A 13,994-nucleotide genomic window follows, 5' to 3' on the forward strand; every position below is an offset into this window, starting at 1 on the left:
ATTGTTTGCAGATAAATTTTGAACTCTCTTTCAATAAATTTGCTATTAGGAGACAAGTTGAAGTCATTTGACCTCTTCTATTCTATCATCATTTTGGTGTTAGACAGTAACACCACTATTAGACGGTCTCTACACTAGAATTGGAAATTCTTTTAATTAGATCGCAAAACGATTGTTATCATAGTGCGAACCCAAGACGTGTATTCACAGGTTTTAAATGTCATCTTCAAACCTCATCATGGTCAACAAAAGAATATTTGAGCCTCTACCACTTCAGGAACCTCTACATGCAAAAAAATCTCTACCATGTATGTGAAAAAAGCAAGTACAATTCGGATAATACACTCTCACCGACTTGGCTTTCTTTGCCTTCACTTCACGCCTACAAGGGACCACAAACACCATTTCCCTATAAATCCTCACTTCCATTTTCTCACATATCACTTGATCCAAACGCGAATGACAACCTCAAATATGTCTTCGCCAACAACACTCAAAACTCTACTAATTGATTGAGGACTAGACATAGTACTAGTTATGAGACAAACTATAGTATTAAAAATATAAGTATAAATTCTTCTTTTCCTTAACTTTATGTACTAACTTAAAAGATAAATTTTTAAATTAATTTTTTTAAAGTTCTTTAACAAATTATATATCTAAAGTTAAAAATTATCGTGAGACTATGCACCATAACTACAAAATGCAAAATTTACAAAATATTTTAATACAAAATTCAACTCTCACGTATATTTAACGTATTTTCACACATATAATATAAAACTGCAAGTTTTATGAATTGTGTTATGTTTCATTATTTTTTTAAACATTAAATTAACTTATAATTGTATAAAAGAAGTAAGAATAAATTAATTAATATAATATTATCATACTGTATAATTAAAAAATTATATAAAGATTCCAAGACACCAACACTTCCTCCCACTTAATTCACTAACCTTAACCTTCTTTCATCTTTTTGTTTTCAATCATCTGTGCAAAACCTGCCCTGTTTCTCTGTACTCTCACTGCACGTTTTCTATTCTCGCCTGCACTGTGTCATTGTCCCTGTCTTCACCCACACCAAAAGATAGTCTCTCTCTTACACACCAAGCTTTTCCTCCTTGCTCACTCACACCATTCTCTCTCTCTAACCAGCATTGAAAAACATGGAACTTTCCTAAACCTGTTCCAAAACGGGAAACTTGAAGAATGATGCACCAATGGGGTTCCAATGTGCAGTTTTCTAGTACAAGGGGTGCGTGGTTTGGTTTATAGGTACAAACTTTGAGGTTTGGAAATTCGTTTGTTTTTCTCCAAAATGTCAAATCCTCAGATGGGTCGTGTGGATTTGGAGCAAGGGAGTCACCAGCGTTCTATGAGTGGCAGTGACACGAGCATGTGCTCTTCTGATGCAGAGAATGGTTCCTGCTACTCCCGTTTCTATTCAACAAATGGTGACCATTATGATGATTGCACCTTTGCATGCGTTTCTGATGCTGCTGATTCCAGAAGGGCTTCTTCTTTTACTGATTGTTCAGTGGAGCTGGAAATTGAAAGTGGGGTTCCTGAAATCATGTTGCATTTGGCCACAGTGGAGAGGGATTGCAGGATTTGTCATCTTGGTTTGGATAGTGGAGTTCCCATTGAATTGGGGTGTTCTTGTAAGGATGATTTGGGTGCTGCTCACAAGAAATGTGCAGAGGCCTGGTTTAAGATTAAAGGGAACAGGTGAGTATAATTTTTAAGGTTTTATCTTTTCTTAGGTTATGTCTGGTTTTGAATTGGAACTTGGAAGTCTCAAAGTTTGTCGAAAAAGCAATTTTTGCCTCAGTTTTGTCTTGAAACTCGATTTGAAATGGAGAAAGGGAGAGTTTTTTTGTTTTCAAACTCATTTGTAAATGAAGTTAATTGAAGCTCAAACTTAAATTTACAAGTGTTAATCCAACATGCACTTACTTGCATAGTGAAACTTCGTTAATATTTTAGCTTTCATAATTTTAAAAACAAACAAAAACTTGAAAGGCACCTATTGTTGATTTGTTGCATTGCGAATTTGAGTTTATTAACTAGTCATGGCAAAAAGTTACTATTACTTCAGTGGAAGGTATGGATATGATACTCAAAACTGTTGAGTAGAAAGATTCTGAACTGAAGTGTTTAGTTGGTCGGTTAAGAGTAAATGATATGGTTAAATTTGGAATGTAAAATAAAGAAAATTATTAAATAAAAATTAATTTTAATAAAAATTAAAATATTTAGTTATTATTTATTAAATTAGATAATATTTTATAAACTAAAAGAATGATTGATATTTAAAGTAGTTTCTATTATTAATAAGAATTTATAAAATAATTTTTAAATTGGTATTTAATATTTAAAATCTAAAATATAGATAATTAATTTAAATATCAATTTAAAATTATTTTATAAATTTTTATTAATAATAGAAACTACTTAGATATTAATAATTTTTTAATTTCTAAATTTGTATTTAATTTAGTTAATATAGTGATTAATTATATTTTTTTTAAATTTAGTTGTTGTTGTGGTAAGTTGAGGAAAACGAAAGAGAAAGAACTTGGTTAAATGGTCAAAAGATCCACCGTTTCTTTAAGAGAGGGGAATGTTGTAGGAGATTGCATTATTTAAAGAGAACTAAAGAGAAAGGCATAAAGCATTAGCCATTGGCTTGTGCAAGCAAAGTGGGATTCCTTGTTGCTTTGTCCCTTTTCAGAAATTGAGGAATTTTCATATTATTTCTTTTCATTTTCTTTATCTCAAACAAAGTAGTGATTTGATGCTTTCACCCATTTGTTCATGTTTTTGGGATTTCTTTTATAGTCTTGGTGGATGCTTATAGCTTGATGATGTGTCACAAGTGATAATTTAACCAAAAAGTAGAGAATTGATGGTAATTTGGTCGTTTGTGATATATGATGGATGACCTTAAACTTTTAGTATGCTTAATTGATTTGGTCACCAATGTCCAGATCCTAGGCAAATAAATAACTTTAAGGTAAATTATAGCATTCCTGCATGTAAAGGTTCAGCATGTCACTTGCAGATAGTAGAAGAGTTTAAAGGAGTACTATTTTTAGTGTGTATATTTTATTGATGGATTATCTCTTCTATAAATTTAGGTCCATCTATGGAGGAAAGATGATTTTTTTCAATAATATGGTGCAATTTTACATCTTAATTACCAAAATAGATAAAATCTTAAAAAATTATTAAAATTGATAAGTAATATTAAGATCATACAATGTTAATGTATTTGAATTAAAAACACATGATGAAATGTTAAAGTGACATAACTTATTTATTTTAATAACTTTTAAAATTTTATATATTTTAATAAGTAAGATGTAAAATTTCACCTCATTAACATGTGGAGTTGTTGTGCAGAGAGGTAACCTAACTGTGAGGTATTGACCTAGTGGGGCCTCTTCTATATTTTTTTATTTCTTTTCTCTTAGATTATTTTTATACTCAATACATATATGTTTTTATTTATAAAAGGAAGTTAGCTATAATTTCAATGTTTGGCATATGTGTTTATTACCAAAATAATTTTCTTGCATATATTTATCCACATAAAAGTTTAAAACTTGTTTACTTAGTCAAACTTTTTTTTATCACACTCTCCGTTAGGCTAATGTTCTGGCAAGTGCATAATTAGTGGCTAAATTAAGTGAAATAGAATTTGAATCTTTTCTCTGTTCTTTGATATTTCTCTTCATGTGTTTTGATTTATTAATAGAAAATTCATGAAATGACTTTTTAGTTGATGGATTTAGAAGAAGCTGCATGGTTTACCAAGCGATTCTTGTGATATTCTCACGAGAGACAAAACATTTAAGAAGGTATCAAGTGAGTTTTGTCTTACTAGGAATAAACACATACGTTAGCTAACAATACACTTTCATTCAATTCGAATAACATTCTTTAGTTTCAATAGTGACGGAATAATTGTTCTCCACCCTTCAAGTATGTTTATGTGCTTTTCCTTTTTATGAGTATAAATTCGTGATTTTGTTATTATACTCTTAGAAAAAGTCTAACATTCATGATTTGATCAAGTGTTTGAAATAACTAAGTGTAAAATGTGGGCATGCTTCGTCTCTAAGACGATAGTATTGATTCAATAACACATTATTTAAGATTCAACTATTTTGTCTGTCAGACAATACAACATTGTGTAGTCTTAGTTTATGTTTGATAAGCATTGGATATACTTAGATGATAAATACAAATTTAAACTAACCTCATACTACACAAACATATATGCTTAATCTATGATACAAGGAATGTTTGTTACTTTGGTTTGCCAAGAAGATATGCTCAAATACAAGTCTCAAATGATCTTTTGGACAGAGAGCTAAAATTGTTTTCTTCAACAACTCATTGATGCGAGCATTATCAACTCTTGTTATAACTATTTGCTTAGGGTTTAGGGTTTAGACTTTAGAGAAATTCAAGAAAAAACATATTATCCAAGAAGGTATAGTACATATAGTTATTGGGATGTCAAGTAAAGAAGAAAAAACAATTAATGTTGCACGGGTGCATTTAGTCCATCATTCAAAATCAAGCTCATTACACTCAAAAGAGTTGAAGTTGCTCAAACTGTCAAAAACATATTTGCCATGGATTTGTTCTCCAATGCCTATTTAAGTCATCCATCAAGAAAAGGAATGAAAGATGAAGTTGCACAGTGATGAAACTGTCAAAATATCCAGTGCCCCAAAAAATATTATAGAATATTATGCATGTTTACTTCTCAAACTAGAAGAAAATGTTTAACCTTGTACACATTGAAAGATGCAACCTCTCTAGTAAGAACCTTGTGATTTGATGATCACTACTTCGAGAATATATCTATTTTAGACAAGAGTGCTTATTTGGCAAAGAATACTCTCGAACGAGGTTATCTAGGAGTTATTGTGGTACAAAAGAATGCTTGGTTTAGCCAAGAGTGGTTGGGTTCAAAAAATACTCTATTTAGTCAGGAGTGGTTGGGTTCAAATAATACTCAGGTTTAGCTATGAGTGATTGGATTCAAAGAATACTCAAGTTTAGTTAGGAGTGATTGCGTTCAAAGATACTCGATTTAGTCAAGAGTGGTGTTGTTCAAAGAATACTCAATTTAGCTAAGAGTGGTTGGGTGATGGAAAACCATCTAGCCACAATCCACAAAATAAGAATGTTGAAGACCTAGAATTTTGTTCAAGAGCTTAAAAACACAATAGACCTAATTGGGCTTTTATTTGTCCTTTGTGGACCCAATAAATAGGACGACTCTATTATGGATAAATGAACAAAGTATCTCATAAAAGGTCTCCATACCATACAACAACAACTAGAGTTTTGACCGTAAGATTATAAGAAGACTAAGTTTTAGCTAACCTTAACAGGTCTAAGTCCTTATCATTTTGGACCAAGTATTAGTCTCAATATTTCATGGGTCATGTATTGGGCCAAGTAACTTAGAATAAATCGGTCTTGTACATTTGGGCTAAATAAAGTAGGGTTTTGGGCTTGTGTGTTAAACTTATGTTAGATTAGGGTTTTGTAAACCTAACTAGGGTTTCAATTGGACTTCCAAGGGCCTAAGAGAAACCTTAGATCGATCATACATCAAGGTGGAGCGCAAGACATATGTGAATGCATGAGGAAAGAGTGAGGGTCATTTAGAAAGCATGAGTGAACATGTGTCACCTTCACTCATGTGCCAATTTCTACTAGGGTTTGAATTCAAATTAAATTTTTCTAATGGGTTTGTCTCACCTCTCTCTTGCACAAATTCTTTTATTTCTCTTCAATCACTGAAAACTACTCTTGAGTTTTTAGAATGTTTTAGAAACTCATCTTTCATCTATATATTTTCCATCCAAAGAAGAAACTACAAAGAAGACTAGAAGAAGAGGTGTTTATCACTGGGTCTAAAGAATACCCAAGGGATTAGCCAGAAGTATTACATTTCCAAAGAATACTCAAGACGTTAGTCGAGAGTGACTACATTCTCAAACAGTAGTCAAAGGGATAAGTTAGGAGTGACTATAATTCCAAATAATATTTGTATTGTACATTCCAACTTTAGTGTCCTTAATGGAACTCAATCTATTGATTGAAAAGTAGATATAGTTTGTTTTTTCAAATCAAACAAAATAAAAATAGCTTGTGTATTTTTCTTTCTTTTTATTTCTTTTACTTTGCATATTATTTTCGTCTATGTTAATCTAAGAGAAAAAATCACTACTAAAACTAAATTTGAAAAACAGTCTTTTAAACAAGTAAATCTATTTAACGAAAAGCTACATTTGTTGTATCTTATCATATAGAACTTACTAAGGGGTATTTATCAGTTCATTTGTCTCATGAAAATATCATCTAAGTATGCAATTTCAGACCAAATTTACGAACAAGATTTAAAAATTATTAAAACACAATCAATCATCTCTTGTGTTGTTTCATGTTTTGTACATATATTAAGTTTGTTGTTGTTGACAACAATGTGGCTTTTTTTTTTCTTCTATATATCATCCATTGTTAATGCTATGTGAGTTCTCATTTGCTTTGTTTTCATATTCTGTTTAGGAGACAATAATAGTATCTGCTAAATAAATGATAATTGATTATATGTGTTCTCTCTCATACCAGCTTTATCAATATCAGAAGTGTCTCTTAAAGGATAAAGTGACGTTAATTACGAACACATTCTCTAGTTTGTTAATTTATAGGATTTTTTTAAAGAGTGTGTTCAAAATACGTTTGAAAGTGTGTGTTTAGCACTTCTCTAAGTATTAAAGAAACAACTTGAAGGATTATTCACATCTACTTACGTAACTACACAATTAAAATTGTATTAATGAAAAGTAGGGTTCCAACACACTACATTTTCTTATTAGTTAAAATTTATGATTAAAGTGTTCATTAGAGATGGAGTGAATTTAGGATTCGTTATGATAAACTTCTAAAAAAAATATTTCTAAGAATAAAAAATAAGCACAAAATGTGCAGCTAGGTTCTCCAAAAGCTAAATAATGCTTATTAAAAAAAATCATTTTCATTCTTCTATAAGTTAGTTTTTATCTTATATATAAAAACAAATTTTAGTTTAGTTTATGCAGAAGTTTATTTGAATTTTACTTGTTTTTTTTTTGTCTTCTAGATATTTGTTAAAAGGGTTATTGAAAACATACCCTTTACATCTAACTCTTCAATTTAAATTTTGTGTACTTCTCTTATTGTATTTTTTGTTTGTTTAAACTTAGGACATGTGAAATATGTCATTCTATTGCCCAGAACATTGGTGGGGCAAATGAGGAGACAAGTCAGAGTTTGAGTGACAGCAACAATGATATTGTAGCATCCACAATCTCAAGAATAGCTCCTCCACTAGAAACTCGAAGATTTTGGCATAGCCATCGCTTCCTCAATTTTTTGCTTGCTTGTATAGTTTTTGCATTTGTCATATCATGGCTTTTTCACTTCAATATGGCCTCATCATAGTTTTCCCTCAAGCCTCATAGTCTTAAAGAGAAAATGAAAAGAATAGAAGGGATAAATCACCATCTAAAATCCAGAGATTGTTCCTTAAAGAACTGAATGATCTTATACATTAAGGCCTTGCTAGGGCTATGTTACAAGTTTGCATTATACTTTGCCTCCATACAAGTTAATAGTTTGTGACTTTAGTCATTTATTCCTACAATATTGAGCCTCTTTTGTAGTAGTTTTTTTTTTTAATATATATATATATATATATATATATATTCTGCTAGGTAAAACTAGTCAATACTAAGAACCACAACATCAATTATTCTCCTTGACTCACACAAGATAATAATGTGCATCGTCACATCATTTCTTCATATTTGCTTTTCTTCAAGTCACACAATATAATAATGGGTATTATCACATCACTCCTCCATAATTGTTTTTTTCTCTTAGGTTGTACAACACAATAAGTTGCATCATCACATCACTCTTCATAGTTGCTTTCTTGAGACCACACAGCAAAATAATATGAATCGTCACATCACTCCTTCATTATTGCTTTTCCTAAGTCAACACAACACAATAGTGTGAATCATTACAACACTTCCTCCACAATTGTTTTTTCACGACTCAAAAAATAGATTCCGCATGCCAAGATTTTCAGTAGCACCAATATACAAATATCATATTCTCTTTTAATGTGCACATGATAATACTTGTATTAAATTTATCATCTAATATACATAGTTCATTGTACTCGTCATAAACAACCATCTTTATCTCTATCTCAATCATTCTCCACTTATAAATTCCAACTTCGACCCACACACCACTTTGAAACCATTTAGCTAACACAAAATATATATAAATTCTTCCTTCTTTCCAAAACTTTTGCTTTCATCTTCAAATGAACCATCATTTCATAACATGCAATGATAATTTTTACAATTATGATCTTGTTGTTGTCTTTGCAAATGGTCGAATAATAGAAAATGATGAAGGTGACCATTTTGAATGTTCGTCTCCTAAACTTTTCTGCATCCCTCATAATTGTACGTTCTCCCATTTAAAGGATAAATTTTGTGGCGCTTTGGGACTACAAAATCAAACATTGTCGATGAAGTTGTACTACAATCAACCTCAACTAAACTATCATCGTCCAGCTAGAGTTGTCAATAAAAAAATTGTACACGACACAGTACAAATACAAAATGATGCGAACGTCCAACAAATGATTAATCGTTGAAAAAGTACTAAATTTCTTAACCCAAGTGTGCAACATGAAGATTCAACCACAAAAATTGATCTATTTGTCCAAACTAAATATTAACATAGTACAACACTTCAAGAATTGGCTTAGGACTTAGAAGACAATACCTACATCAACCATCTCCACAAAACAACATGCACACTTTTCTAAATTAGTAGTGCTTTCATTGTTATCGTATTTATGTTATATAAATTTCCATGTATCATCTTTCGTCCACCTTTAAATAATATATGAATTGTATTTTAATTAGTTGCCATCATATATATAATTTCTCTTTATATTTTCTTATATATATTTATAATTAAATATTATTACATAATATATATTTATATACAACTCATTCTTTATTTACATCATCTTTAAATTTAATTATAATTTATTTAAAATTTAAAAATTTAAAATTATGATTTATACACTTATTTTGTTGTTGTTAAACTCAATGATACACTTATTCGCTTATTTTTTTTATAATTACATATACATCAACAATAAATAAATTATTTTTTATTTATAAAATTTGTAAACATCCAATTAATATTTTTTTATAAAAAATCCCAAAAATTTTGTTTAATTTTTGGTATTACTTATTTTGATATCTTTCACCAACATTTATAATTTCGATACCAATATTATAATTTATTATAGTTTTTCATTCAATTTGAATTTTATTATAAAAATATATTTACAAATTTATTATAATTTATTTTCCGCAATTCAATTTTATTATAAAAATAAAAAAACAAAACAAATTTTCATTTATTTTTTCTATAATATTTAATTACATCAAAATAAAATATTTAATTTATTCTCTTGTATTAAATTATCTTTTAATTTTAATATTTTTTTTTTATTTTCAAATTTATGATTCTTTCTATTTCAATTTTATAAATATTTAAATTTACTATGCAACAAAATTTAATAATTTAATAATTTTTACCTGTCATTTAAAATTTGTTTTCCCCATTTGAATTAAATTTTTTTAAAAACATTTCCTACTTACAAAAAAAATTATAAATTTTATATTTTTTTTCTTTTTTTCTCATTTATTTTCAACAAATTTCAGAATTTCATCACAAAATCCAGGTCACCACATAATTGATTATTATGGATGAACGTTCATACATACACAACTGAAAGTCAAAATCAAAAAGTGAATTTTGAGGACGCATTGAACGACCTTCTTCAACTCCTATTCATTATTGAGACAAAAAAATACATCTAAAATTTAAATCCCTGAAAATCAAATTCTAAAACATTTTTTTACGAAAATAAAAAACAAAAGTGATAATTCAGCTTCCTAAAAATCAAATTCTCACCGTAAACATAAATCAATGATACTTGAAAAAATAAATCTCAAACAGTTCTATTAAAAAAATTATTTCCTAATAGCGTTCCACTTGAAAAAAAAAAAACTCGTAAGTTGAACCATGCAAATAATATTATATTTAATATATACACACAGACACGCCATATTAATATTGACCCAACTGATATTAAAATATTTAATTATTATATTTGCTTTCAACTATAGTATCGTTTTTACCAATAATACTACATGTTATTCATATTTAAATTAGATAATATTAACATCTTCTTCAACAACTCTAATTTTTTCAAATATTAAGTTATTTTAATCATTGTGTCGCATTAAGCGTTACTTAAACCAACAATATAAGGGTTTCTTATAGTTAGTTGACACTAATTAATTGAATTTTTAAAAATGTAAAATATATAAAATTAAATTTTACATTAAAATATATTAAAAAGATTATTTTAATCTTTAAATAGAAAGAAACATCATATATGATGATCATATTCTCGATTAACACAAATATAATAAATTTCATTTTTTTTATTAAAGACAAAATTGATATTTTTTAATATTATATATTACGTGATAAAAATTACAATATAAATAATAGAAATTACATAGATAAATTTTTTTAACTTCACCAAATTTTTTAAAAAATACCCTATGACTATAATTATGTTAGTAACTGTAATTTTACTTGCATTAATTATATTTGTTTTCAATATTTATTTATAATATTAAAAATTGGGAAAATATATAATTTTGACCACTTATATAATTTATAAGCTTGAAATAAACTATTAAGTATAATTATTTAATTGTTTTCTCTTAGAAGTATAGTTTTTAAAATATGATATGTATATATAAATATATGATTAATTAACGTTAATTTTTTTAAACAGTATAAACTTATTTTTTATACTTTACGAAGAATGTTTATATTATCATTTAATTATAAAAAACTTTTCAATTTTTATAACACAAAATCCATGACCAAATTTTATTATATGGTACTGTAAAATTTTTGGATACTGAGTAAATATATTATTTGTTAAGAATATTAATTTAAGAAATAAAACTAAAATCTATTTTTTGTATTAATATTTTTCATTTTTAAACACTCAACTAATTAAATTGTAGTAAATTAAAAATCATTAGAAAAAAAATAGTTAAAAAATTTATAAATTTTTTTAAAAACAAGTTATTCAAAATTAGCGTTGAAAATCAATTTTTATAATTATTAAAATATAGATTAGATTAGAAGAGAGGGTTTACCTTTAATTACAAATTTTGGAAGGTTTTGCATTTACTATGTTTCAAAAGAAATATGTAGAAATTACCATTTATTTTTATTTCCAATATTAATGTGTTTAATAGTATTAATTGTATTGGTGCGTTGGTGTAGTTATACATTTAATATAGCTAAAAAAATAATTAGTTTTCAACGGCACGATAAATTAACATCGTTAACAAGTAACTCTTTTCAAAGATGAAACTATCCTAAACATGTGAATTTAAAAATTTGCATGAACAAAAGGGGAAAAAATGAAGCAAGAATTCCAATAAAAGAAATATGCTTTGTTAAATTCGTAATAAATCTATGGTAGCAAACTATATATAATTCATTACAATTTATATCCATTTATTTTTAATGTTAATCTATTTAATCTTAAGTTATACATTTAATAGAATTTAAAAAATAGATTGATATATATATATATCTCTCTCTCTCTCTCTCTCTCTCTATATATATATATATATATAATAACAAATTTATTTAATTTATCAATTATATCTATTTATATTATTATTACAATATATAATTGTAAAGTGATTGTAGTAATTGTTAAAGTATATTTAAAATAAAAACAATTACTAATCGAGGTAATAAGTGGGCATAGCTCAATAGTAACTCTTTTATCCAAGACTTCAACCACAATCCATGCAAATTAAGAAAGAACTATATCTTAAACAAGCGACTTTAAATATTTGCATACTAAAAAACACAAAACAATAAATTAAGAAGCATAAAATAAAAATTCAGTAAAAAAGGCAATGTTTTTCTAGATTGATAATTGCATGTAGCAAACAAGATACAATTTATTACTCCCTCTAATTACTTTAACTTTAAGTTATAAATTAATTCTAATTTTTCTTATAGAAAATCGTGGGAAGAAACTTGTCCGAAGAAATTGTATAACTATATTATTTAGAATGAATGTAATTACCTAAAAAAATAGTTTTACGTCTTATTCCTTTTATATTTTGGTATGAAATTTTTACCAAACATTCTTCATTGTTTATTGAGTATTGACTGAGATTTGAGCCTCAAATTTGTCCCACAAATTTTGCAATAATTGTTTTATTAATAACTGTCTGGACTGAAATGAAGGTTTGTTTGTGTATGAAACTGTTAGACTTTTTTCCTAGGTGAATACTCATTCATTTGACCTGAAATTTGTCGCGTTCTGTACCAAATTCAGTTGAGATTCTTACGTGAAATTTCAACAAAAAATTATTCCAGGAGAATTTTCCATAATTTTTTTGCAAACAAATCCTCTACCAAAATTTATGAAATTTCACCCTACTTTCTGCAATTTTATTCTGCTTCCATATTGTGTTGGAAAAACTCACACAAGTACTATTATATGTTGTTTGCACCCAGCTAAGCAGGCACGTCCATAAACAAATCACAAAAAAGAGATATAGGAAAGAAAAACAAGGACGTTTTGTTTTCAGAAAACCAGTTTTGTTCACTCTCGGTCTGGGACTGACTACGCCTTATTCCTTCGCTCTTTTGGTATGAAATTTTTACCACATATTCGTCATTGTGTGTATTGAGTATTGGCTGAGATTTGAGCCCCAAATTTTTCCCACAAAATTCGCAATAAATATTTTATTCATCACTGCCAGGGTTGAAAGGAAGGTTCGATTGTGTATGAAACTATTCAACTTTTTTCCTAGGTGAATACTCATCCGTTTGACCTAACATTTGTCACGTTCTGTCCCAAATTCAGTCGAGATTCTTACGTGGAATTTCAGAAAAAAAATTATTCTGGGAGATTTTTTCAGAAATTGTGTGCAAACCAAGGCTATCTATCCTATACAAAAATTTGTGAAATTTCGCCCTACTTTTTGAAGTTTTATTCTGCGTCCATATTGCGTTGGAAAAACTGACACAAGTACTTTCATATGTTGTTTGCACCCGGGAGATTTTTTCAGAAATTGTGTGCAAACCAAGGCTATCTATCCTCTACAAAAATTTGTGAAATTTCGCCCTACTTTTTGAAGTTTTATTATGCGTCCATATTGCATTGGAAAAACTCACACAAGTACTTTCATATGTTGTTTGCACCCAGCTAAGGAGGCACACCTATAAACAAATCACAAAAAGGAGATATAGAAAGAAAAGTCAGGACGTTTTGTTTTCGGAATACCAGTTTTGTTCACTCTTGGTTTGGGACTTACTACGCCTAACTCCTTTGATCTATCGGAATGAAACTTTTACAAGACATTTGTCATTGTGTGTATTGAATTTTGGCTAAGGTTTGAGCCCAAAATTCGTTTGACAAGATTCACAATAAATGTTTTATTCATCATTGCCAGGGCCGAAAGGAAGGTTCATTTTTGTGTGAAAATGTTCGATTTTTTTCTAGGTGAATACTCATCTGTTTAACCTGAAATTTTTCACGTTCTGTTCCAAATTCCTTTGAAATTGTTATGTGGAATTTCAGAAAAAAATTATTTCAGGAGAATTTTACGGAAATTTTGTGCAAAGCAAAGCTATTCTTACCAAAATTTGTGAAATTTGCCCTACTTTCTGCAATTTTATTCTGCGTCCATATTACGTTGGAAAAACTCACACAAGTACTTTCATATGTTGTTTGCACCCAGCTAAGGAGGCACATC

The 13,994-nt window shown here is 28.3% G+C and overlaps 1 protein-coding gene across 1 annotated transcript; it reads left to right on the forward strand.

Moving 5' to 3' along the window:
• Positions 1 to 942: 942 nt before the first annotated feature.
• Positions 943 to 7,717, forward strand: LOC137819558 (uncharacterized). The gene is made up of 2 exons (XM_068623445.2): positions 943 to 1,731; positions 7,278 to 7,717. The coding sequence occupies exons 1-2, from the start codon at positions 1,322 to 1,324 to the stop codon at positions 7,513 to 7,515; spliced, it is 648 nt and encodes a 215-aa protein (XP_068479546.1). The 5' UTR covers positions 943 to 1,321; the 3' UTR covers positions 7,516 to 7,717.
• The last annotated feature ends 6,277 nt before the right edge of the window (positions 7,718 to 13,994 follow it).

The sequence above is a fragment of the Phaseolus vulgaris genome, chromosome 10, assembly GCF_051622355.1.
Source record: "Phaseolus vulgaris cultivar YP4 chromosome 10, ASM5162235v1, whole genome shotgun sequence".
NCBI lineage: Eukaryota > Viridiplantae > Streptophyta > Magnoliopsida > Fabales > Fabaceae > Phaseolus > Phaseolus vulgaris.